Below are 25842 nucleotides of genomic sequence, written 5' to 3'. Positions count from 1 at the left end.
GCACGGGTTAGAAGTGTTCAGTTAGCTCTCCCTCCCTCCCTCCCTCCCTCCCTCCCTCCCTCTCTCTCTTCCTTCTGCTTTTTGAGAACAATTTCACCATGAAATGCAGGCTGGCCTCTCTCTTGAGATTTCCATCCTCTTGCCTCCGCCTTTCAGCTTCTGGGATAAAAGGTGTGAGCCAAAGCAATGTCTGGCTTAGTCTATGCATTTTTCTGAAATTAAGTAAAATTATTTTCTCCTCTTTGTGTTGTCACGAGAAAGATCACTGAAGGAGATGGAGGCTGGAGTGGGTTTTAGTGAGTCTTCAGTGAGCTCCCGGTAGAATACCCTATCCTTGTAAACACGCCTTTGGCTTCCAAGCAGAGACCCTGGGAAGACCTGTGTCTGGCAGGCTGGTTCAGGTGCCAAGAGGCTTCCTAGACCCCCGGAGCCCTGGCATGCTCCTCATTGCTTCTGATGGAGGGTATGCAAAGCCACAGCCACATTAGCTATGCCCCACAGCTCTGTCCCCCCAGAGGCAACTACAGCTTTGTCAGGAAGCAGGCATGGGTGCCCTGCTGTGAGACAGGGCTTCTCACAGCAATACAACAGACAGCTGCTATTCCTCACCTGAGAGTCTCACCAGTCTGAGTGAATGACCCACACCAGTGCCTTGCTGTTGCTAAGGGAGTTGTATTCTGGGATTCAGAGATGCTTCTGGAACTGTAAGAGCCTGCACAGCCCCTGGGATAGAGGAGGCCCTAGGATGTGCAGGGCAGATCCAGAGGCTCCTGGGAACTTTTGGATACAAATAGAAATGGGATTCTTTTTTTTTTCCCCACTATGTTCATAGCAGCCTTATTTATAATAGCCAGAAGCTGGAAAGAACCCAGATGCCCCTCAACAGAGGAATGGATAAAAAAATGTGGTACATTTACACAATGGAGTACTACTCAGCTATTAAAAAGAATGAATTTATGAAATTCCTAGGCAAATGGATGGACCTGGAGGGCATCATCCTGAGTGAGGTAACACAATCACAAAAGAACTCAAATGATATGTACTCACTGATAAGTGGATATTAGCCCAGAAACTTAGTATACCCGAGAAATGGGATTCTTAATACTTATCCCAAGTGAGATAAGTATTAAGATCTGCATAAGTAAGATCTGCATAAGATAAGTATATAAGACCTGCAAGTGAGAGTTGGGCATTCTGGGAACACAGCATGCAAAGCTGGAGTAGGGTGCTAGGCATGACTGTGACTCCTCTGGGTTTTAGTTCCCCAAAGTTAATGTAAGAGTAGGGCTAAAGTCTCACCTGGGAAGCACAGTTACACACTAGACCAATCATTCACATAAGCCTTTGCATTCGCTCAGTAATCCTAAGGTGTGGACCTGTTATTCTCACATAACAATGAATAATGAAGTTCAACAGGGGCCAGGGATGGTGGCACCCCGCACTGGAGCTCAGATTCCCCAAGACATTTTTCACTGTGATATTCTAGGCAAGGGCTCTACCACTGAGCCACATCCCAGCCCCTCACTGGGTGATTCTAGGCAGGGGCTCTATCACTGAGCCACACCCCAGCCCCTCACTGGGGGATTCTAGGCAGGGGCTCTACCACTGAGTCACACCCCAGCCCCTCACTGGGGGATTCTAGGCAGGTGCTCTACCACTGAGCCATACCCCCAGCCCCTCACTGGGGGATTCTAGGCAGGGGATCTACCTCTGAGCCACGCCCCAGCCCCTCACTGAGGTATTCTAGGCAGGGGCTCTACCACTGAGTCAAGCCCCCAGCCCCTCAGTGGGAATTCCCAGCAGATATTCTACTGTGTATTATGTCTCTATGCCACAGAGACCAGGATTTGTGGCTATGTCTAAGATCCACCCTCTAGCTGTTTTCTAGAGGTCTTGAGGCTTAGGAGGCAATGTTCTACGTAAACCTAGACTAGAAAACAAGGGAACAGAAGAAGGCAAGAGCAGGACTCTGTGGTTATCTGCTCTGAGTTGAGCCTGTGCTGTCATCAGACATTGACTTAGACTCTAAATGCCCTGAGACTTGAGGAGAAGGACACCGAGGTCCACAGAAGCAATCTCTTTTGCTGTGAGAGTTTCACTGAGTCCCCAGCACTGGGTGAAGGCCATTTTCTTCCCCAGTTCCATAAACTAGGGTTAACTTTATTCTCCTCTGAGGTGGCATGCAACATTTGATTGTGAGTCAGCCTCCTTATTTATTGACTCCACAAATTCAAATGAGCTTCCCAGGCCACGCCCACAGGGAATCTCAGCCAAAGGCAGTGGGAATAGAATGCCTGATGACGCCCAGACAACTTCTGTCCATTCCATTGGAGACTGGGAGACTGAATGTATATGGGTACGTCTTGGCTCAGATGAACCAAGAGATGAAGGAGTCATCTATACTAATGGAACCACAGTTTATAAATCCCACCATTGTGAGCCCTTCTAGCATCCACCTAGAAGTCCTTGGGGCATCCTTCTGTCACCCCTCTTCTTGTGGCTGCAGGGCTGTAGAGGAGCAGAGTCAAGAGCAGGTTGGACCTCTGGTGGGCTAGAATGGACTGCTACAGTTCTGTGGGTGTCTGAATTTGTGTGTGTATGTAGGTATGTATGTGTATATGTGTGTGGTTACATGTGTGTATGTATGCGTGTGTGTGTGTGTATGTGAATATACATATGTGTGGGTGCATGCAAGTGGAAGTCAGAAGAGAACCTGGGGTGTCATTTCTCAAGGGCCATCCATCTTGTATTTTTAGACTGGGTCTCTCACCAGGATCTACAGAGAGTCTTGGTTTTGGCTAGGATGTCTAGCCACTGAGCCTCAGAGATCTTCCTGTGTCTGCTTCTTTAGCACTGGGAGTGGGTGTGTGCATCACCACATTCAGCTTTTTACCTGTGTGCTCGGGGTCAGAGTCAGCTGCTCATGCATGTCCTGCAAGCACTTCACTGACTGAGTTTTCTCCCTGCCTGAATGTCCCCAGAATACCATAGGGGACAAACATATGTCGTGACTAGTTGCCTATAGATGTGTATGAGATTAACGAAATGCCATTTCACTTATAAAAAGCCTTCAAGATTCTAGTTAGGGATCAAGTATGCAATACCCACAACAGGCTCCTGTGTTTGAACACTTGGTCCTGGCTGTTGGTGCTATTTGGGAGGTTGGAGAACCTTCCTGGCATGGAGTCCAGCTGATAGATGGGGGGCCAGAGAGGAAGAACTTGAGGGTTCGAGCTGACTCCACTTCTCATCAAAGTTCTCTGGTCCATGGAGACAGAAAGAGTCCCATTGCTGGGAGCTGTCATGTCTGCCCCACCACGATGGATATTGAGCCATAATAACTGTCTCTGTCAGTAAGCTGTTTCTGTCAGGCATTTTGTCAGAGTGAGGGGAAGAGTGTCTTAAAGTGACTTCTCATGTCCACTCATGAGTACTTTGTGAGCCAAAGGTGTGGGACCACACATAGGGGTTTGTCGCTAAGGTTGGTGGTCACGAGGGCGCCAGGAAAGAGATGGTGATCTTCATGGTCAGTTTTGTGGGCATTAGAATCACCATATAAACAGATCTCTGGACATGTTTTTTGGGGGATTAGGTAGATTAGATTAACTGAGACAGAAAACCCAACCTTAATGTGGGCGGTATCCCATGGGGTCTTAGACTGAATAAGAAGCAGAGAGCAAGCTAAGAACCAGTGTCCATCTCTCTCTGCTCCCTGATGTGGCTGCAATGTGACCAGCTATCTCCTGTTCCTGCTGCCAAAGACTACCCTGGCAAGGTGGACTTCGCCTTTGAACTGTGAGCCATTGCCCTGTGTAGAGCCATGTCTCAGTTCCTGTGTTTATGCCTGGACCACTTGGAAGGAAGCCATCCTGGATAGCAACTGGTTCACAGATTGGCAGGTGACTTATGTTGAGCCCATCAGAGAATGGTGCGAGTGCCTTGCACTGACTAATCAGAGCCTTGCCCTGGGAGTCTGCGCAGTGCATGTGGCCAGACAGACTGGCTTCCAGTGAAGTGTGATGGGCAAAGCTCTTCCAAGGGAACTCTACCCTTCTGCAGAAAGCAACTTTGAAGAAAGGCCAAGACTACTTTGTTTCTTGCCCATCATTTAGGGGGAAGACACAGGATGTCAGACAAGTGATTGGTAACTTGGACTCCCATTCAGGCCTTGCTCTGACTTCCCTGATGGAGGTGACATCCAGATACCATCCTTCCTCCGCTGCCAGCTCTGTTCTTTATGTGACATTATTTTTTTAATGCAGATGTATTTTAGTGAGTGACAATGATTGGCAAAAAGGCATTGCCACTGGGTTAGTCTGTATCTCTTCCTCCCTCCCTCCCTCCCTCCCTCCCTCCCTCCCTCCCTCTTTTCTTTCCCCCCCCCCCTTCCAAGTTGCCTGTAATGTGAAGGCTTGATTTGCTGGTTTCCCAGGAAACCATAGAAAGAAAGGAAGGTGACTGAGTGCTGTCCCAGACTGACTGAGTTCCCGACAAGTTGCAGAGAGGGTCAGCTCAGGACTTGACAAGGTATGAGCAAGATACAAGAGTGTCCTGCACCACCAGGGAACTAATTAGGTATGAGGAATCATTCTAATTAGCTAGAGATGGAAGAATTTTGAAAACTGGTTTTGAGCTTTTAAAAAATTTCAGAGGGGCAGCATTCAGGTGTGGTGTGTGTGTGTGTATGTGAGATGTTAATGATGAATGTCTCTCCTCTCTCTCTCTCTCTCTCTCTCACACACACACACACACACACACAGTTTTTGAGACACGATCTCTTGCTGAACCTCCAGTTTGGTGACAGGCAGTGTGCACCCAGGATCCTCCTGTCCCTGGCCACACCCGAACACTGGGATTCTACACCACTCTGTGTGGATTTTGTGAGTTCTAGGATCTGAACTCTGGTCCCCAGGTTTGTTCAGCAAAGTCTTCAACTGCTAATCCCAGCCTGGAGCTCACCTATTTGGTCAGACTGTCTAGCCCGTGAGCTCCTGGAATGCACTTGTCTCTGCCTCCCCAGGGATGGGATTGCAAGCTCTCACCACTACACCACCTTTTATTCAGGTTCTAGGGATCGAACTCAGGTCCCCAGGTTTGCTCAGCAGGCGCTTTACTGAGAAGCTCCTTGGCCCCAGTGGATCTTCCACAAATCTCACTCACTCTCTGCTCTGAGCGCTGTTTCCAAAGCCTTGCAGGTAGATGTTTGCAAAACCATTCTCCCTGGTTAATTTGCCATCCTCTGAGGTCTCTGCCCACTATTCTGGAAGTGGCTTTGTCCTCAGGCTGGATGATTCTGACCTTTACAAGAGATAGTGGCCAACACTCCTTAGCTCCCATGTTTATTTTCCTAACACAACTCTGGACCTTTAACTAGAGGTTGGCAGAAACACAGCCAAGTTACAGAAGTATAGATGAGGCATTTAGAGAGGTGAGCAAGTGCCAGGAACACTCAGGGTTGCTAGGTGATAGCATCCACCTGAATGCTGTAGTACTTATTTACAAGTATGTCTGAGATTCCGCCCCCCCCCCCCATACAGGATTTCATTAGCCCAGGATGGCTTCAAACTCCCTATGTAGCTGAGGATGCCCTTGAACTTCTCCTCTTGCCTCTCCCTCCTGAATGCTATATTGCAGATATGCTGAGGATGGAACCCATGGCTTCTGTGTGCTAGGCAAGCTCTGTACCAACCCAGAGCATCCCCAGCCCCCTAGCCTAGAATATAGGCCTAAAATGTTTCTCCTTCTTAGAAGGCAGTTTAAAGATTCAAATGCAAAACCCAAGTATTTGGGTCACCATGTTATCTAGTGCTTTGCCTCAGGATCATGCCAGTGGCTGATACCAGATGCACACAAGAAGGCCAGTGTCCCTGTCTTTTCCAGAACCCCAAAAGAGGTGGGGGCGGCAATCCTATGGCATTCCTTCTGGTGATGTCATCTCTCCTAGAAGCTCATGGCGTTTCACAGGGAAAGCAGAGGGAGGTGCCTTTCCTGCCCAGGGGCATAAAATCCATTTCCAGAGATACTGGCATGGAGAAAAGTCTGCACCTATGGGGACACAGGGGCCAGTTAGTGTCCTGCCACGCACGCCACATAACAAACCATGGCTCTTTTTGTCACTTCAGACATAAATAAGAGGCAGATCCAAGTGAACTTAGTCATCAGAACTGGCCCTTCCAAGATAACCCAATGGGTTCCTTCGTTGAGGTCCTTTGCAATTTCCCTTAGTTCACACACTTAAAAGACACAGCAAGACAAAGAACCTCAGAAAACAGACTGGTCAGGACTCATCCAGCAGCCAGGAAGCCCCATGGGTCCTTAGCTGGCAGCCACAGAGCCTCCAGGTAGCCCATGGCCCAAGTTATTCAGGGTATTAAGAGGCTCCAGGGCCCAAAACTAAGGTCTTTGGAGACTCTGTGTGTTTATATTAGTTCACTGGCTCCTGGAAGGAGCTGCTACCCCAAAGGCCTTGTGAACCATGGGTGCCCCTGGGGAGTGACAAGAGCATGCTTTCCACACAGCATGCTCTTGTGATAGGGGCTGGCAGCCAAGTTCATAGGCTCCTGGCCTCCTCAGCCATGCAGATGTGCCTCAGTGGTTCCCAAAGGCGGGTATGGTGAGAGAGCGGGAACTCGGCCAGGCTTTCCTTGGGAAAGCTTCCAAAACCTCTTAGCCCTGAGCATCCCATGTGGATGCTGTGTAGCTTTTACCTCCCAACTGAAACCTGTGTTCCTAGAGGGATGCTCATTAAGACTTAAGAGGTACAGGAAACTCAAAAGCCTTAGGAAACTCCTGAAACTTACAAGATCCCGGAGGCCCCTCCTCAATGTCATATTAGCAGAAACAATTGCTGGGAAGAGAGAGGAGGCCCTCCCACCTCTCTCGGATTGGCTGCAAAGCATGTGAGGAGCTCTGGGGATGCAGCTTTCCTGAGCTGTCACCGTGTTGGGCTGGACTCTGGGTGATATAGCTGTCTTGTCCTGTAAGGGACTCCAGTAAACTCATTGGTTCACGAAGCTAGACTTGGGCAGGGTCATTTCTCTGGTCTTTCATCAGTGCCCTATCTGGGGTCAACAGTTCATCTCTCCCCAGGAAAGGCAAACTCCTTGCAGAATTCCTCTTAGTGGAATGGTGCTCCTCTACAGCACTCTTCCTCTCCTGTGCCTCTCTATTCTCACTGGCTTCTCCGTGCTCACCCCTCCTTCTCTGACTCTGTATGTGTGTGTGTACATGCATATGTAAATGTATGTATTTATACATGTGTATAAACACATGTATGTATTTATGTATGCATGTGTACATGTATATGTATGTATTCATGCACATATATGTACTTATGTATCTGTGCGCTTATACATACATATGTATGTATATATATTTCCTAGCTCAGTGCTTAGGCAAATCTTGTTATCCTTTACATTTCTTTTAAATATCAATTGGATTTGAATCCCAAACCATTTCATACATTCGAGAGAAACAGACCTATTAACCTATTTTTAAAATTTTAATCAATGAATTGATTCATTAATTTTGAGATGAAGTCTCATGAATTCAGGCTGGCCACAAGTTTGCTATGGAGCCATGCAGCTATGATCTTGAACTTTTGATCCTCCTGCCTCCACCTCTCAAGTGTTGGGGTTATAGGTATGCATCACCACACCCTGTTTATGCAGCCCTAGGGATAGAAGTCAGGACTCCCTTCTTGCCAGGCAAACACTCTCCCAATTGAGCTGCATCCCAGCCTTCATTTGCCCATTTGGAGAGTCGTTTTATGAGTAGACATAAATCTGAGACCTCTTGAGTTCAACTTAGGTTGATGTAGGACAGGATAGCCGCCATCTAGCACTGGGCTAGAGGAGCTGGGGGTGAGAGATGTGGGGTTAAGATGGGCTCTGGAGAACCTCAGAAGGATGACCCACGCACAGGGTGGACACCAGGCATGTGGAGAATGATTGGCCCACCAGTCAGAGTTCAGAACCACGAGGTGATGTGTGTCAATTACAGGGAACTCTCCACATATACAGCTGTCACCACACACAGTCGCCACCAATAACAAACACTGCTGGAACAGTGGGCCAGCAGCTAAGGACAGTTGCTGGGCTTTGTCCACAAGACCTGGCTCTATCTGTGGAGACAGGCAGCCTGCTGCAAGGCCATCCTGCTGCCTCCTCACCTGCTGTTCTTTGAAGGGCAAATACCATGAGGTGACACACCTAACCTCGGCCCAGAAGAGGCAGGCCTGTTCCCTCAGGCTTTCCATGACAGCCCCATAGCAGAGACAAACATATCTCATGCCTCTCCAGACATGGGCACTGCTGCTAACAAGTTCTCTCGAGCCTGAGGCTATGTTATAGACCCAGCATCCTTTGTAAACAGAACATGCAAAGTGAGGCTCAGCTGGTCCTCGCCAATGCCCACCCAGTGCCCATTCGCTGAAGTTCATATATAAGCCACAATTGAAAAGGAGCTGTTTCATTGAGCCCTGGGGTTCAATAAGGCTGAAATCAGGTCAAGAATGAAGGTGAGAGTGTATTTTAGATTAAATATTGATTTAGAGGTGCGTGCTGGGAGGGAGTCAGGCATATGTGTACAGCAAATGGCCTGTGGTTCTCACTCCTGTTGAGGATTACAAATAGGACCCTCGGGGACACCCGGTGGAACCACTGATTGGCCCCTTCATGCTGGGCAGCGTGAGTCACAGAGACAGGGGTTGCTAACACCTCCTGGAGTCCCCCACAGCTGCTGGCTCTCCCAGTTGAAGTCCCTCCTGTGTATGTGAGACACACTCTGCTGGGGAAAGTGTGTACACAATGGGGAACAGCCTGAGATGGGCAGGCCCTAGGGCCCAGGAGCACAGTGGGGGCTGATGACCCTACAGGACCCCTATCACTGGTCACGGGTTCGACTGATCAGTGAAGGACGGTGAGTGACACATGTCTAATGAGCTTTCCTTATTCCATTAACTTGTCCATCATGCTGTGTGTGAAGCTCCTCCCACAAAATGTGGTGACTGACACGGGGAGGGGGGAGGAGAGGGAGGAATAAGAAGTGCTACTCTGGGGTGAACATGGGGGGTTCTACTTTTTAATTTCATGTTTGTGTGTGTGTGTGTGTGTGTGTGTGTGTACTGGAACATGAGTGAGCAGGTACACAGACATACACATGTATATATAATGTTAGGTGACATGCTTCTCTTAGTCCCCTTGCTGGCCTGCAGCTTACCAATTCAGCTGGACTGCCAAGCCAGCAAGCCCCAGAGATTTGCTGTCTCTGCCTCCCCAGTGCTGGGTTTATAGCAAAGACTGCCACATCTTGTGTTTTGCATAAGTGCTGGCAATTGAACTTAAATCCCCACTTCATCCACTGAGCCATCTCTCCAGTCTCAGGGATGTGCTGTATAGTTTTACTTTCTATCAGTCCCATAAGCTCAGGCCCTCTGCCATTCTAACCAAGATCTAGAACACACCAGAAAATAGGCTCATCTCTAAAGAGAGTGGCTCTTCTAGTGTCCACCAGGGCAGCTGGAGACCCTTGGTGGATCATGCCTTTTGATGGGAGGTGTTCTGGTATCTGTGACTTCCAGGACTGGGAGAAGCGGAACATGGTGGGTTGAATAAGAATGGCCCCTATAGGCTCATAGTTTTGAATGCTCAGTCAAATGGAATGACATTATTTGGGAGGGATTAGGAGGTGTGGCTTATTAGAAGCAAGTGTGGCCTTGTGGGAGGAAGTGTGGCAATAGGGGTGAGCTTTGAGGTTATCAAATGCCTAAGCAAGGCCCAGTAGCTCTCTTTCTTCCTTCTGCCTGAGCATCTGGGTGTAGAACTCTCAGCTACCTCTCCATCACCAAGTCTGCTTGCACACTGCTATGCTTTCCCCATTCTGATAATGGACTAAACCTCTGGAACTGTAAGCAAGCCTCAGTTACATACTTTCTTTTATAAGAGTTGCTGTGGTCCTGGTATCTCCTTCTAGCAATAGAACACTTACAAAGACATGGTGTGTATCTAGGACACACAGGGCCTGGGGATGAGTGCTGGGCCCACACCTATGCTCTGTACTGCAGGGGGCCCTCTGCTCAGGGAACACTAGTCTTGCCCATCTCTTACCCCAGCCCTGAGATTTAAGAAGTAGGACCTGATATCCAATGATCAGGCTGCTAGCATTTGGGCTGTCTGTATGTGTGGGAGGGACTGATTGTTCCCAAGGAGGTCATGACTATGAGCTTGTGTAGTGAGGCTGCGTCCTTCAGGTTGGACATGACCATCGCCATGTTAAAGTGGAGTAGCTTCAATGGTGTGCATGAGACATCTTGAGACTGAGTCCATTAGCAATCTCCCATGGAGGAAGCTGGAGAGCTCACAAGAGTCATGAGATCCTCCAGGCATCTTGTGTCCTGAGACTCTTTAAAAGAAGATAGGTATTGACTGGGTGTGGGGTTCCTGGTGTGTGTGTGAACTGTCTGAGAGTCATCTGCATTCATGTAAGGAACCCCAATAAACTCACTGGTTATACAGTGGCTTAGTCTGAGTGCCAACTTGACAGGGCCTAGAATCACATAGGAGGCAAGTCTATCTGTGAGGAAGTTTCTAGATTAGGCTGGGAATATCCAATCTAAATGTGGGCAGTGCCATTCCCTAGGCTGAGGTCCTGGGCTGAATAAAAAGGAGAGAATATGCCTTCTGCTTCCTGTATACAGTGTAGCCAGTTGCCTCCTGCTCCTTCTCTGTGCCTTCCCACCATGATGGACTATTCCTCCGAGCTGTGAGTCAAATAAACCCTGCTCAACTTGAGTCTCTCTCAGGTATTTTGTCACAGCAATGAGAAGGCACACAGTCTCACTTGACTTGGATGTAACTTTCCTTGGGTCTCTTGGTAGCTCCCTATCTGTGTGCATAGCCGTTGTTTGTCATCTCCCAGGAAAAGCTATGCAACCTCTCAGATTTGTGTGCTCCCCTCATCTATAGTGGGCCCTCCACCGTCAGTGCTGCCCATCCCACGGGTGACTGCGAAACCAAAATGAGATGAGACATGTTGAGGGATCAGAAGGCTCATGAAGCAGGTATGGTGGTCACTTCTTGGAAGCATGGCACTGACCTCGGATTCCGACCCATCCACCGACTTCTCCTTGAGGTTCACACTCTCCGTCAGCACGGCGCCGTTGTATTTGTTGCAGATGTCCTCGTCAGAGTAGTGAAGACCTCCGGGGCTTGGTCGGGGTGGAGATCTAAAACGGGAAGATACCACAAGCTAATTTAGACAAAAGACACTCCCCTGGGGGTGGGACTCCTAGGCTGCTGCCTGGTCTTGCTCACACAGGAATAGGAGGAAAACATTCCTATGATTGCATGCTATGCTCTATGACTGACCTAGACCTCTAAGCATGGCTATCTGTGATTCTACAGCCTGAAGGCCTCAGGCACGGTGCAAGGTCAGGGGACTAGGGACAAGCTGTGGGACTCTCAACAAGAAGGGCACATGAGCTCTGGGATAGCAGGAGATGCAGAGTGCATGGAATGCTAGGAGACAAAGGAAGTGTAGTGTGCACTGGCTGAGGATGAGGGCAAATCTATGGGGAAGAGGCCTCACCTGTCAGGAGGAGACTTGTGGATGGTCTCTTGCTGATGAGTATGTGTCAGGAAAGTGTGCCCTAGCCTGGGCTCCCACTCTGCTGGGGCACAGGACACAAAGCTGGGGTCCCAGGGCAAGGAGGCCTTGAGGCATTAGCCCTCACTGGTTGACAGAATCAGAATCAAGCCTTTTGTGTGCATCGTGTACGTGTGCATTTCTATGTGTGTATGTGGATGCACACAATGCATTTGGAGCTCAGAGGTCAATGCTAAGTCTCTCCCTCATTGGCTCTTCACTTTGTTTACAGGGGCAGTGTCTCTCGCTGAACCCAGAGCTCTCTCATTCAGCCACTCTAAATCATTTGCATAGTGCTTTAAGTGAGTTTATGATTTCCCGGTTGGTCATCCGTAGCTATCCTCAGCTGCATGTAGACCACTGGTGGCAAAAAAGACAGACCCGAAAGGAACTCCTGCTGTCTCTGCAGGAAGAAACACATGCTGTGGGTGGCCTCTGGGTGCAGGGGACCAAGAGTAGCCCTCAGTCTGTGGCAGGAAAAGGCCTGCCCTAAGTCACATGGGGCACACAGACACACTCAGATAAGAGCTGGTGTGAGCTTAGAAAAGAATTCTGGCCTGTTGGAGTCTTACCTGAGAATAAAGCCTAGTGGCATGAGGAATATAGCCATCGTTGGCCCTAGTAGGTGACCAGCCGGGCTGGGGCAGTTTCTACCCTGTGAGATGTGTGCTGTAGTAGGGTCATTTGTCACATGGTAAAGGAAAACAAACACACCCTGCCCTCTACAACTTCCTGTTTTGTTTCTTTTTATTAGTTTTTAAACATTACTTTCATGTTTATTATGTGTACTTGGGTCTGCATGTTCGCATGTGTGCATGCATGTGCTTGTGTGTGTTCCTGCACATAGAATCAGGAGGCTTCCTCAATTGCTCTCACCGTATAGTTATATGAGGCAGGGTCTCTCAATCGAACCCAGAGCTCACTGTTAGGCTAGTCTGGTTGGTAGCTTGCTCCAGTGAATCCCTTGACTGCCTCCAGAGCCCTGGAGTTACAGGTAGGCCATCATTCTGCCTGCCGAGCACATGGGTGCTGGAGATCTGAATCCAGGGCCTCATGCTTTCACGGCAGGCACTTTAAGTGCTGAGCAGTTTCTCCAGTTCCCTTGCTTTACTTTTATAGATGGAGACACTACAACCTGAGGGAGAGTCTGTGCTGACAACTGATGCATCCTTTTCGTCCTGGGGCTCTTCAGGGGTCTCTGTGACTGTTGTCAGCTGGATGGCCAGCTGCACTCTTAGATACCTTCCCTACGTGCAGGACCCTCAGCCTGAAGTCGCTTGCAAGGCTGCATGGTGGACTGCAGAGTAACTATCAGGAAAGTTACTCTCAGTGACCTGAGCATGAGAAAGCCATTTTCCCAGTTACTCTGGCATCTTGGCCATTGTAACTCCATTAGGGTTGGCCCTGCCTTAGTTTCCCCAGGGAAGGTCCAAGAAACTCCTTTAAAACTATTTATTTTTACTGTGTATGTCTGTGTGCTGACGTGTACATGTGCCATGCATATGCGTGGAGGTCCAGGACAACTTGGAGCCCCTAGGTCTCTCTTCCACCATGAGTGTCCCAGGAATTGAACTCAGGTCATAAGGGTTGGTGGCAAGTGCTTTTAACTGCTGAGCCATCCATCCTAAGGGGCTCCTGGCCTCCATTTTCTCCACCTCAAAAATGATTTATTTTGGGAACGATTCATTTGTCATTTGCCATCTAACCATTTTGATTAATCTGGATTTTTGCTTTATTTTTAAATTTAAGGCACTACAGTGGTGCCTTCCCACACAAAATAAGGCACCACTTAGCCAGACAACTCTGAACCAATTGTACCTCTTTTTTATTTCTGTGTATATTTTATGCATGTGTTCACATACATGGTACACGTATACATGTGTGTGCATGCATGTAGAGGCCAGAGGTTGATGTCAGTGTCTCCCTTAATTACTTCCCACATTATTTTTGAGATAGAGTATTGTTGCCAGTTTGGCTAGCTCATCTGGCAAACATCACCCTAGGAATTTCCGTTTCTCCTGCCGGGGCTCCAGATGTGTGCCATCGTGCCCAGCTGTTTATGTGAGTGTTGGGGATCTGTACTCAGGGCCGTGCGTGCACAGCAGGTGCTTTACCCACTGAGCTATCACCCTAGTCTCTTTCATTCTCCTCTGAGACAGAGTCTTACTATGTAGCCCAGGCTGGCCTCAAACATACAGTTCTCCTACCTTAGGCCCTGTGTATTCAGATGACAGGCCTGCGCCATCGTAGCTGGCTCCGGGCCTCATTTTAAAGATATGTGAGACTTCAGCTAGAGGGACTGGTCTGGGTGACCCCATGTAACCTACAGGTTTTGTTCTTGGGGCCCTGCAAACATGCAGACCGACCATCAACAGCACAGGACTCTTTATTCCCTCACACTGATGAACCCGGGGCTGCTGAGAACAAAGGGCCCGTCTTCCTTTCTGACTCAGTTTGACATTGTTCGTGGCTTTTGGTGGGCTCATGGTAGTACCTGACCCTGTGAGAGAGTTCAGGACTCTCAGGGAGGTCAATTGTGGAGGATGAAAGTGAGGCCTTCCCTCCCCAGGGCTGTGTGAGCTGCAGAGCAGCTAAGCTGAGACCCTCTGGCGGCTTCAGGCCATCCAGTGTCAGCCTGCCCTCCCTCAGGTGGCTGAGTGACAAGGGGGCACTTGACTCTGGATACATGGATGCAGACCGAAGACCTGACCCTCCCTCTGCAGAAACTGTCTCTGTGCTCGAGGGTCAGATGCCTGGGGACTCACTGTCTACCCTGTCCATCCTTCCAAACCCTCGCACAAAACGGGACCTCACAAACCTAGCAGCCATGTGGTCTGTTCCTACATAGAGCCCCTGAGGTTGCCTGAACATAGGGTAGATGGAAGGCTCTCAGACTTTTTGTCCAAGTTGCTTAAATGGAAAAAAAAATAGAAAAGGCTTTTTGTTCTGTACTGGACATCGAATCCAGAGCCTTGTATATAATAGGCTTAGCATATCGCCATACTGAGTCATACACCCAATCTCATACTGGCAGATTCTAGCCAAAGGCCTTACTGATGATTTACTTCCCCCAGCCCTCCCTGGGGGATTCTAGGCAAGGGCTCTACCACTGAGCCACGCCCCCAGCCCCTCACTGGGGGATTCTAGGCAGAGCTCTACCACTGAGCCATGCCCCCAGCCCCTTACTGGGGGATTCTAGGCAGGGGCTCTGCCACTGAGCCACACCCTAGCCCCTCACTGGGGGATGCTAGGCAGGGGCTCAACTGCTGACCTATACCTTCGGCCCCCTCTTTATTTTGAGACAGGGTCTTATTCAATTGCCCAGGCTGGATCTGAACTCACTCCATAGCCTAGGCATACCTTATACTTGCACTCCTCCCACCTTGGCCTCCTGAGTAGGTACTCAGGATGACAGGTCTGCTGCAGTGGGCCCTGCTGGAAAGGCTTCCTCATCCAGCTGTAAATGCTATCCAGCGTTTACAGCATCTCCATAGGAGCCACAGGTTCTTATCTTGCCATATCAGACATCTGTGTTTCTCTTGGTAGAGAACTCCTTGGGGATGCGCCTTTGTGGGTCAAGACCTTTCAACTTTACTGAAAAGTAATTTCCTGCTTACCTAGGAAGCATAGGGGCTTAGCAAGCTCAGGATTGTCTATCCTTGGGTGATGAGCCTCAAGACAAGGAGCTCCTCCGAAGTGGAAAGGGATTTTCAGCAGGGGCGGAACCCAGCAGGGATATTAAAGTCCCCTGTGATAGCCCCTCTTGGTCTTGACATAAGTGAGTAGTTTTTTTCATTTTCACATTTCTCTGACTCAACAGGAGAAACTTGACTCTCAGTAGACAGATGAAATAGAAAGGCAGGACTGGGTATCACTGGCTTCCACCCTGCCCCAAGGAAGCTAGTGAGGGGGTGACAGGCCAGTGTGCTCTGGCTGGGGACCAAGCGGAAGAGTGGTTGAGACCTGCTTCCTCCAAAGATGAGCGCTGGGCTTCAGTGCCCTTCAAACTATTCAAGTCTCCGAGTGGCGGAGGACAAAGCATCTTGAGGCACAGTGGGCTTGTCATGGGAGGTCTTTGGCCCACCTATGTCTCTGATGGTGTGTGAGCCCCACTCTCTGCAGTGAAAAGTAGATTTGTATTGAAACCGGCCCTGCGGGAAGCAGCACCTTTAACCCTGGAGAGCCCCATGTCGGTTACCAGGGGAAGGCACTCTCCCATGCCTGTGGAAAGGTGCTCATACGTGTGGAGATATGCATACATGTGTGTATGTTATGCATGTGTGTGGTCATGTGTGTGAGTGCAGTTGTGTACATGACAGGGCACATATGTGAGGTCAGAGGACAACTTCTGGTGTTGGCCCTTGCCTTCCACCTTGTTTGATACAGATACTGTTGGCTGCTGGCCCCCGAGCTTTTGAGGATTCTCCTGTCTCGGTCTCCTGTCTCACTGGGGTACTGGAGTTACAGACTCATTTTGCTTTTTATGGTTTATGGGGATTTGAACTCAGGTCTGTATGCTTATGCAGAAAGTACTCTACATATTGAACCATCTCTCTTTGTTATTTTCTTTTGAAACAGGGTCCCACTTGCCCAGAACTCCGAGTGGGCTAGGCTAGCTAGCCAGCAGGCTCTGGGGATCCTCTCGGCTGTCATTGGAATTAGCAATACATACATGCATCTGTTCTCTCCTCCTGGGTTCGAGAGAGTGAATTCAGGTGCTTATTCTTTTATGGCAAGCACTTTACTGACAGCCATCTCCCTAGCCCTGCTTTGTATATTTGTAGAGGAGACTAGGAATGCTTCGGGTCAAAAGGCCACCTTCTAATTCCAATTTGGGACACTTACTTCCTGCTAAAGCTGGTAGGGGGTGAAGCTAAGAGCTTTGGGGGATGGGGAGGGTCACACCTGTCTTCACTTCCAACCACATCTGGAAGGGCTGTCTGTGTCCCCGAGGGACAACTTGGAAAGCAGGCAGCAGTGACAATTATAAAAAGCCTTCCATCTCAGATGCAGGTCAAGCCTGCTGTAGTCTGTGATGAACTGGAAAGTCCCTGACCCAAGGGGAGACAAAGCCTAGAGCTTTCTAGGTGTCCCTAGTCTATGGCCTCCTGTGTGAGGGAGGCCTGGTCCCTTTCCACATCTCTACAGAAGTTCTAGAGACTTCTCTAATCCTTTTGCAGTCTGAACCCCTAGATCCAGCACTCCCTGGTGGCTTAGAAGCAGGCTCATAGCTGAGCTGTGCTTCTGTTACACCGTGGGATTTGTTTAGTGGTACCTGTTGCTGGGGGACACACATCTAGCCTTCAGTGGCTCAGCACAGCCCCCTACCTGGTTCCGTTCTTCTTTGAGAAGGTGCTCTTGACATTGAGGTGGCGGCTGTTGAGCTCCAAGGCGGCAAAACCTCCGTTATCCAGGGTCACTGTCTCCTCCATGTTGGAGATGCCCTTACCTAGAGCCGGTAGGGAAAGCCAGCAGAGTCTTAGTCATGAGTCTACTGCAGCGACACAGGGGTGGGTTAGTAAACACCACGAGCTCCTGTGTTCTTGTCACATGTGACCCCCAGAACCACACGGTACTGCCTCAGTGGGAGAGGCAGAGACTGGATTGAAATAGTGATATTAGCATTTCAGTGTTTATCTTGTCTGGTGCCAGTATGCCAGTATCCTGGCCAATATTTTATGAAAATGTGCTCAGAGTGCATACCCTCATTAGAAGCTGGGGAAGTCAAATTTTTCACAAGTAGCAGAATTAAAAAGGAACTCACAATCATGTAATGAAAGTGGAAGTTAAAAGACATGTTTTATGAGTAAGATAGGCAAAGAAAGGGCTTCCTTTAGAAGATGATAGAGATGGCCCATCGGATAGTGGTGGTGGCTGCATGCCTGCTAAATTATGGATGTTTTTGCTTTGTTTTTGTTTTTTTGTTTTTGTTTTTTTTTTTTTTTTTGAGACAGGGTTTCTCTGTGTAGCCTTTGCTGTCCTGGAACTTGCTCTGTAGACCAGGCTAGCCTCGAACTCAGCGATCAGCCTGTCTCTGTGGTGTGCATCATCACTGCCCAGCCTGAACTGTAGACTTTAAAATAAATCTACAAAAGTGTGTCTGTGAGAGTTAAACTGTAAAATCTATCTATCTATCTATCTATCTATCTATCTATCTATCTATCTATCTATCTATCTATCTAGTGAGTTTCTATGTGTGGGTATGCATGCCACAGCCCCTATGTGGAGTCAGAAGACAACTTTCAGAAGTTGAGTCTCCTCCTATCATGCAGGTCCTGGGAATTGAACTGGGGTCTTTGGGCTTGGCAGGAGGTGCCTTTATGTGTTGGGCTGCCTCTCCAGCCCCATGTGATGGTCAATCTTGATTGATAATTTACTGGAATTCAGAATAACCCAAGAGACAAACCTCTGGCCATGCCTGTGGAGAGTTTTCTGGAGTATGCTAAGCTCCACATAGCACTGGGGTTATAGACATGGGCACTGCCATGCCCTAGGTTTTATGTGGGTGTTGGGACTTGAACACAGATCTTTATGTTTGTGCTGCAAGCACTCTTACTCACTGAGCCATTTCCCTAGCCCCCACCAGGGAAGTTTGCACTAGCACATGTACTCGGTGCTTGGACCCTGTCTTCTACCTTTCCAGTGTTGTCTGAGAGATTCTTTGAGGATTTTATGTGGTATGTTCTCAACCATCCTGCAGCCCGTAGGATGGTGTCTCACACACACCCCTGCCCAGACATGGTGAGGTATATGTCCCCTGAGAGGAGTCCCTGTGATAGGCACCCTGCACTTTCCGTGGAGCTGGAGGCTGAGACAGAAAAGCCCACAGACCCAGTGCAATAAATGGATGTTAAGTCTGCCTCTGCTTAGTCATGTGACTTGATGGGTCCTGGGCAGGTGGAACAAAGTGAGGGACTGGCAAGCTCCTGCCAGGAGTCAACTAAGGACATGAAAAGTCTTCCCAAGTTACCCTCTGGGACACAAGCCCCACCCTTGGGCTTTAATTATGATATTAAATTAATACAAATAGGGGGAGGCTGGGTATTGGAAGCTGAAGGTCTGATGCACCTTTCCTAGTCTGTTTTCCAGATGGAAGAGAAGAGAAGAGGAGAGGAGAGGAGAGGAGAGGAGAGGAGAGGAGAGGAGAGGAGAGGAGAGGAGAGGAGAGGAGAGGAGAGAAGAGAAGAGAAGAGAAGAGAAGAGAAGAGAAGAGAAGAGAAGAGAAGAGGAGACTTTATGCTTTTCTGTGACCGCATTAACTCACTAAAATGGCATGCCATTCATACACTGTAAACCCTAGGGGAATAAAATCTGATTTACGAACACTTGTTAGAAGTGAATTTATGCAGCAAAGAAAAAGAATAAACCCTTTCTATTCAGGGATGGATTACTAATGTCCGGCAATTTAGGCACTCCGTCTTATTAAATCCGCTCCCCCGCCTCCAGCACAAGGATCTGCTGTACTGACGCTGGAGAGGGATCCCTGCTTTTGTGAGCCCCAGAGATCCACCTGTCAATACTTCCTCTGCTCTGAGACTATGAGCACTTAGCATCAAGCCCAGCATTCCCTGTGCAACTGCCGGGGCTCTGACTCTGGTCCCCTGTTTACACAGTCAGTTCTTTACCAGCGGAGCTACTTCCCCAGTCCCTTTCCTCTGGCTCTGGTGTTCTCTGGCTCAGCTAACTGCTGCTAGGTGAGGCCTGGGGGGGGGGAGGGGTGCGAGCCACATTATGGTGAGACATGCTCTTACTGGTGGTCACAAGGCTTTCAGAACCCAAGGACAACAAAGAGCAGCACCCTGAAGTGTGTGGAGCAATGTGTTCTCGTCTCCTCTGCACAGGTGAGGAGCCCCCGTAGCACCCATAAGGCTGAATCTTTCACTGTCCCTCTCTGCTCCTCTCCCCCAAGATGAGACCACAGCATTTAACTTCAAGAACCATGCCCCCACTTTGCCTTCTTCTGTCCTCCACATCTAAGAAGCCACACCACCCGAGAGTTCCTGCGGCTAGCTCCACCCCCCACATACATGTTTACTTCTCTAACTGTGGTGATGGGTGGTGATGATGAGCAGCCCAGCGGCACATGCCTTTGGAGCTCGGGCTCATGCTGAGCCTGGAGCTCTGCGGACAGCGAGGGGGTTGACCTTTAGAAGGAGTCAGAGCTGGAGGAGGGTATGCAGAGGGACTGGAAAGTGTGGCAAGACTCAAGTACACAAGAAAGGCCATACCATAGGGATGTTTCCGTCACACTCAGTGAGCTACCCTAAAGATCCGAGGCGGGTCCCAGCTTATCCCTGTGGTCAGAGGGGCGGGGATGAGACAGATCCTATCTAGTCCTGCTTAAAATGAGCACCTAAGAGCAATAGGGCATGCATGGGAAGGAAGATCAGGAGCCCAGCAACTTCAATGCCATGGCTAAGACACATGGGTAATATGAGGGAGAGAAACTGCAGGTCTGCAGCTTCTCTTTTGTTTTGCTAGTGCTGAGGATGCAGTTGAAGGAATCTAGTATACTAGGTGAGCCACGCCCCAGCCCCTCACTGGGGGATTCTAGGCAGGGGCTCTCCCACTGAGCCACACCCCAGCCCCTCACTGGGGGATTCTAGGCAGGGGCTCTACCACTGAGCCACACCCCAGCCCCTCACTGGGGGATTCTAGGCAGGGGCTCTACCACTGAGCCACGCCCCCAGCCCCTCCCTGGGGGATTCTAGGCAGGGGCTCTACCACTGAGCCACGCCCCCAGTCCCTCACTGGGAGATTCTAGGCAGGGGCTCTACCACTGAGCCACGCCCCCAGCCCCTCCCTGGGGGATTCTAGGCAGGGGCTCTACCACTGAGCCACACCCCCAGCCGTTCCCTGGGGGATTCTAGGCAGGTGCTCTACCACTGAGCCACACCCCCAGCCCCTCCCTGGGGGATTCTAGGCAGGTGCTCTACCACTGAGCCACGCCTCCAGCCCCTCCCTGGGGGATTCTAGGCAGGGGCTCTACCACTGAGCCACGCCTCCAGCCCCTCCCTGGGGGATTCTAGGCAGGGGCTCTGCCATTGAGGTACTTATTTCCGAGATATTTATGCATTGTTAAAGGAGAGCCTGGCAGATTCAGCAGAGTAAGCAAATGTCAGCCCTCGTGTCTAAATGCCAGGCCACCATAGGGAGAGACAGATGTCACACCTGTGCTGCAGCTCTTGTACTTCTTGCTTTGTCCATGCAGGACCAGCACGAAGACCACCAGGAGGATGAGGAGAAGGCTGGAGAGCGCCATCACCAGCAGGAACCACCACTCCTCGTAGAACGGGGCTTCAGCTTGTGCTGTGGAAGAGACCATAAGCATGAGGCTCAACAATAGCGCCACGCAGTGTCTCCCCAGCACCTGGTGATAGGGAGAGGAGGAGCTGCCATGGCTGTTGCAACTCAGCAGATGCTTCTCTGGGACCTCCATTAGCTCCATAACAGTTTTGGGAATCCACCCTTAGGGATTTTTCTGCCGTCTTTATAGCGTCACGCTTGAGGAATCTCTGGTGGTTAACTTTCAGCTCAGTGGGAATCTAGAAACACCTAGGAGACAAGCCTCTGGATGCTGTCAGGGGTTATCATGTTGGTCAGGTAATCCGATGTGGGCAGAAGACCCATCTTAACTGTGGGTGGCATTGTCCCCAGATGGGGTCCTAGATTACTTATGGTGGTTTGAATAAAAATGGCCCCCATAGGCCCACAGAGAAGGGCACTGTTAGGAGGCGTGGCCTCGTGGGAAGAAGTGTGTCACTGGGGGCAGGCTTTGAGGTCTCAGATGCTGCAGCATGGCCCACTGTCTCTTCCTGCTGCTTGGGAACCAGATTTAGAATATTCATCTCCTTCTCCAGCACCACGTCTGCCTGCATGCCGCCATGCTTCCTGCCATGGTGATAATGGATTACACCTCTGAACTGTAAGCCAGCCCCAAGTAAATGCTTCCCTTTGTGTGAGTTGCCTTGGTCATGGTGTCTCTTCACAGCAATGGAAACCCTAACTCAGATGCTATATACATGAAGAAAGGCAGCCGAGTGTGCATTCAGTCCTTCCTGCTTCCTGGGTGTCAGTGTGAGTGACCAGCTCCCACCTCCTTAACATCCCTATGAGATGAACTGTTCCTTGAAGTGGAAGCCACGGCCATTTACCCTTGGGTTGCTTTTGTCAGGGTACTGTGTCACAGCAGCAGGAAGAGAAGACAGGGCAGATGGATAGCAAGCAGACCATCCTCTCCCACCTCTGCCCTTACCTTTAGAACAAACTCAACGCCTCCTCTAATCTCACCTGCTTAGAAACACTGATTTAACGCATGACCCTGCTCCCCCTCCCTGGCTCAGCCTTCCCTCAAGGGACACTGTATACTTGGCTTTGTTACACTTGATGGTCTCACCATGGCAACCTGGTCCCTAGCATTGCGATCATTCTCCACTCTCCTATTTCCTCATATCTGTCCTTTGCCACTGTCACTGAGGAAATCTGCCCAGATGGAAGACCTATGCCCTCCTCCCCCACCAATGGTTCCCATTGGTGACCAACAAGGTGATGGCTGAGCCCTCAAGCTCTCTGGATTCGACACATACTGCTGTCCTCAGATGCCACCGGCATATTTAGCTACCTATTAGTCTCCTCTACCAGTCCAGGAGCCCCTCAAGTCTGGGGCTGTGTGTTATTTATTTTATGTCCTCAGCAAAACTGAGCTAGACGACAGGCTTCGTGTTCAAACCTGCTTTTGAGACACCCCCTCTGAAATGTTGCGTGTAAAAGCTGCTTTGGCAAAGGGTGCGTGTCTTCCTTCCTGTTTATTCTGTTCTGTTCACTAAGAGGAAAATGGGAAAATGTCTTCTCTGCAGGTGCTGGACAGCCCTAGGGCCCCACTCCTGCCCGTCAGGGGTGTCCCTGTGGGGGAGCTGCTTAAATGGCACCGAGGGCCCTGAATGATGAGCCTCTTGCAGGCAGAGCTGGGGGGTCTGCCTCCAGCTGCCAAAACCTGTAGAGAATACATCCACCTTTGCGTTAAGTGTCTTGCTGGCTGGATGACGAATGAGTGCATGCTGGGAATAAAGGGGAAATTGGCTTTGGATAATGGTGCACCGCAGGGTTTCTCAGTCAATGACAGTGTTTTGAATCCAAAGGATGTAAGTGGGGTGTCTGGCTGTGCATTCAATATCCCATATAGCAAGTTCCGTGACTTTTAAGATGGCCGCCCATGAATGTCGCCTGTTCTGCTGTTTGGCAGGGAAGAAGGGCCTCAGTTGTCCTGTGGAGAGTTTGCATCCTGATGAGAGGCCAGTGGGTGATGGTGGCTAGCATTTCTAAAGGATGTCACTAACTGACTACAGTCCAGATGGCAACCACTGCTGGCTTGGGTGCTGCAGGATCTCAGAAGTGTTTGTGGATGATGTCCCATGATAGAGATGAGCTGTATTCCACCTGCAGTTTGCTGTGTACAGTTCAAGGCCATATGGACATGAAGCTGCTTCTTAGTACTTTCTCCTTTATGTAGTGAGTGTGTGGTGGTGGTGGGGTGTGTGTGAGGCAGAGGTCAACTTCAGGTGTCATCCTCAGAAACTCACCCACCTCCTTTTAGACAGGGTCCCTCACTGCCCTGCAGATCTCTAATCAGAGCCTAGTCATGCCCCCTCTGCCTCTGCAGAGCTAGGAAGAGACTGCAAGCATGCCACCATGGCTGGATTTTTATGTGAGTCCTGACACAGCCTGACTTTGATATCTCACCTTGTCAGTTTGGGGTCCTTGCCAGTGGCTTGATGTCTGGGGTTTGGCTTGAGAAAGGCAGTCCCAGGGAGGAGTTTCATAGTGAGGAGGGTCTACACCGTGTTCCCTACTGCGATCTGATCTGCAGCATCTCCTCCACCCAGCTGGAGGGCCTGCCAGTCTCTCAGCACCTGCCCTCTCCTCTCACAGATGGATGGGTGCTGCCGTTTTATGTTTCTATCTTTTGGAGAAAGGACGGTACCCCTAAATTTCCTGAAGGGCTTACCTGACACTGCAATGGAAGGGCGGCTGGGCTCCCCAAAGCCTGCCTTGTTCACAGCCACCACCCGGAACTCGTAGGTCACCCCTTGCCGCAACTTATCCAGGTCCACAGTGTATGATGTAGCACTCCTGGGAATGTCCTTTGCAAACATGTCCCATAAGCCTTCATCTGCAAGAGGGATCAGAGATGGGGCAGAGGTCAGGGCAACTCTTATATAGATAGCTGTTATAGGATATTTGGTATCTCTGTGGTTTTTTTTTTTTGTTTTGTTTTGTTTTTTTGTTTTTTTCTGAAAATGACCGTTTTTAGCTGTGGTGTGGCTCACTCCTTAGCACCTGGGACACCTTTAATCTCTCTGGCTGGAATGCAGACACGCCCTTATTCACACCTTTAATTCCAAACAATGAAGGTAATGTTAGTTTGTTGAAGGAAGCACCCATGTTTGAAAGTGATGTCTAATTGAGTGGCAGACAAAGTGATGAATCAGAGAAAGATTTGATGTCCAACTCTACAGGAAGAGAGAGGGAAGGGAAGCTACTTAAGAGAGAGCAGCACAGAGAGAGAAGGAAGAAAAGAAAGGGGCAGTTTTACTGGGAGAGTTTCACAGAGACAGGTTACAAAGAGAACAAGCTAGACACAGGTAAAGACAGAATGAGCCAGAGAATAAGCCAGGAGATTAGGACAGATGGCTAAACAAAGAGTTAGTTTTAGGTCAATTCAGTCAGAGGCTGAGAAGCCAGATTGAAGCAGTCAGCTTAGAGAGGGGTTTGAGCCAGAACAGCTGAGTTGAACTAGCCAGGGTGAGGGGTGAGCTTAGTCAGCAGCAAGTCTCAGAGGCTGAAAACATTCCAGGCCTAGGTAAGATTGTATGGAGTCAAGAAGCGTCCAGGACTAGGCCTAGGTTAGTGGACAGAGGCAGTAAGCCCCACCCCCCAGACAACAATTACATCAGGCAAATAAAAGTTATTACTAATGAGCCCCAGGCACCTGGCTGCCCACCTGCCTGGTTGACCAGCTCACAGCTGCCTGTGACAGGTCATCTGAGGGCAGCCTCAGAAACTGGAGAGGGCCACGGGTGGAGCAGAGGTGTGTCTCTGTCATCAGCAAATGTCCCAGAGTAGTTAGCTGGGCAAGCTGATCTCTTTGTTATTACATTTATTTATCGTATGTGAGGGTATGGACATGCCATAGTGTACTTGTGGACATCAAAGGACAACTTGCAAGACTCAATTCTCCATTCCATCATGTTGAGTTCTGACACCAATATCAGGCCAATAGGCCTGTCTGAGCCACCTCACTATTTCAGAGTGGTCTTTTCTTATACCACGTCGTCGTCCCCCCTTATGAGGATATCATATTGGATCTAGGTCCTCTAGAACTTCATGCTGTCTGCTGGGGATTAGACCCTGGTTCTGCCTGGAAGGCCACTTCTCAAATGAAAATAGCTTATCAATGCCAAGTGTCTTCTTGAGCCCCTGAAGTGACAATCCTGCCCTTAAGGCAGAGTTTTGCTCCCACGGGACAACTGCTAGGGATTGAACCTACCAGTGCTTCACGGCTGAGCCACCGTCCCAGTCCTTCACTGAAGGTTTCTAGGTAGGTGCTCTACTGCTGAGCTATGTCCCAAGCTCACATGGTTCGTCAATGGTGCTAAATGCAGTATGCATATTTTTTTTTAAGATTTTATACTTTGGACAGTTGCTTACAAATTCAGGTTCCCAGCAATGCTATTCACAATGCTGAAAGGTGGAGACTACCCATATGACCCCTGGACAAAGGGCGAAACACTTTGTAAATATACAATGGAATGTTACTACACTTTCAAAATGGAGGGATCCTGACAATATGCATGGATGCTGAGGACAAGATGCCACTGGAATCGTCCTGTGACAAAGGCTACATACTGCACAATTTTGTTTAGATGAGGTCTCCAGGGTCGTTCAAGTGCTGCAGATGGAATGTAGAGTGGCAGGTTCCAGGGACCAAAGGTAACAGAGCCTAGGTTTCCAAGAGGGAAGGTGGATGGATGGTGGCAATGGATACACAGCACCATGAAGTTACTCAATGCTACATTTAAATAAGGTAATGTGTGGCTATGGAGACAGCTCAGGGGAAAGCACTTGCTGCATCAGTATGGGGACCTGGGTTCCATTTCCAGCATCCACGTGGAGGCACACAAGAGTTGTCTCAGAGCTGGG

General features: G+C 49.6%; 1 protein-coding gene across 2 annotated transcripts in view; it reads right to left on the bottom strand.

Moving 5' to 3' along the window:
- Sdk1 (sidekick cell adhesion molecule 1) overlaps window positions 1-25842 on the bottom strand; it is a 974090-nt gene that overhangs the window by 6618 nt on the left and 941630 nt on the right. For both annotated transcript variants that reach the window (XM_006504712.1, NM_177879.5), the window contains 4 exons: window positions 23648-23812; window positions 20815-20952; window positions 16972-17092; window positions 11095-11224 (listed from right to left, as the gene is read on the bottom strand). In XM_006504712.1, coding sequence (XP_006504775.1) covers window positions 11095-11224; window positions 16972-17092; window positions 20815-20952; window positions 23648-23812 — 554 coding nt within the window. The remainder of the gene's footprint in view (window positions 1-11094; window positions 11225-16971; window positions 17093-20814; window positions 20953-23647; window positions 23813-25842) is intronic.

The sequence above is a fragment of the Mus musculus genome, chromosome 5 (assembly GCF_000001635.26).
Source record: "Mus musculus strain C57BL/6J chromosome 5, GRCm38.p6 C57BL/6J".
NCBI lineage: Eukaryota > Metazoa > Chordata > Mammalia > Rodentia > Muridae > Mus > Mus musculus.
Note: the sequence above shows the minus strand (reverse complement) of the source record. Positions and strands in the feature narration are given on the sequence as shown.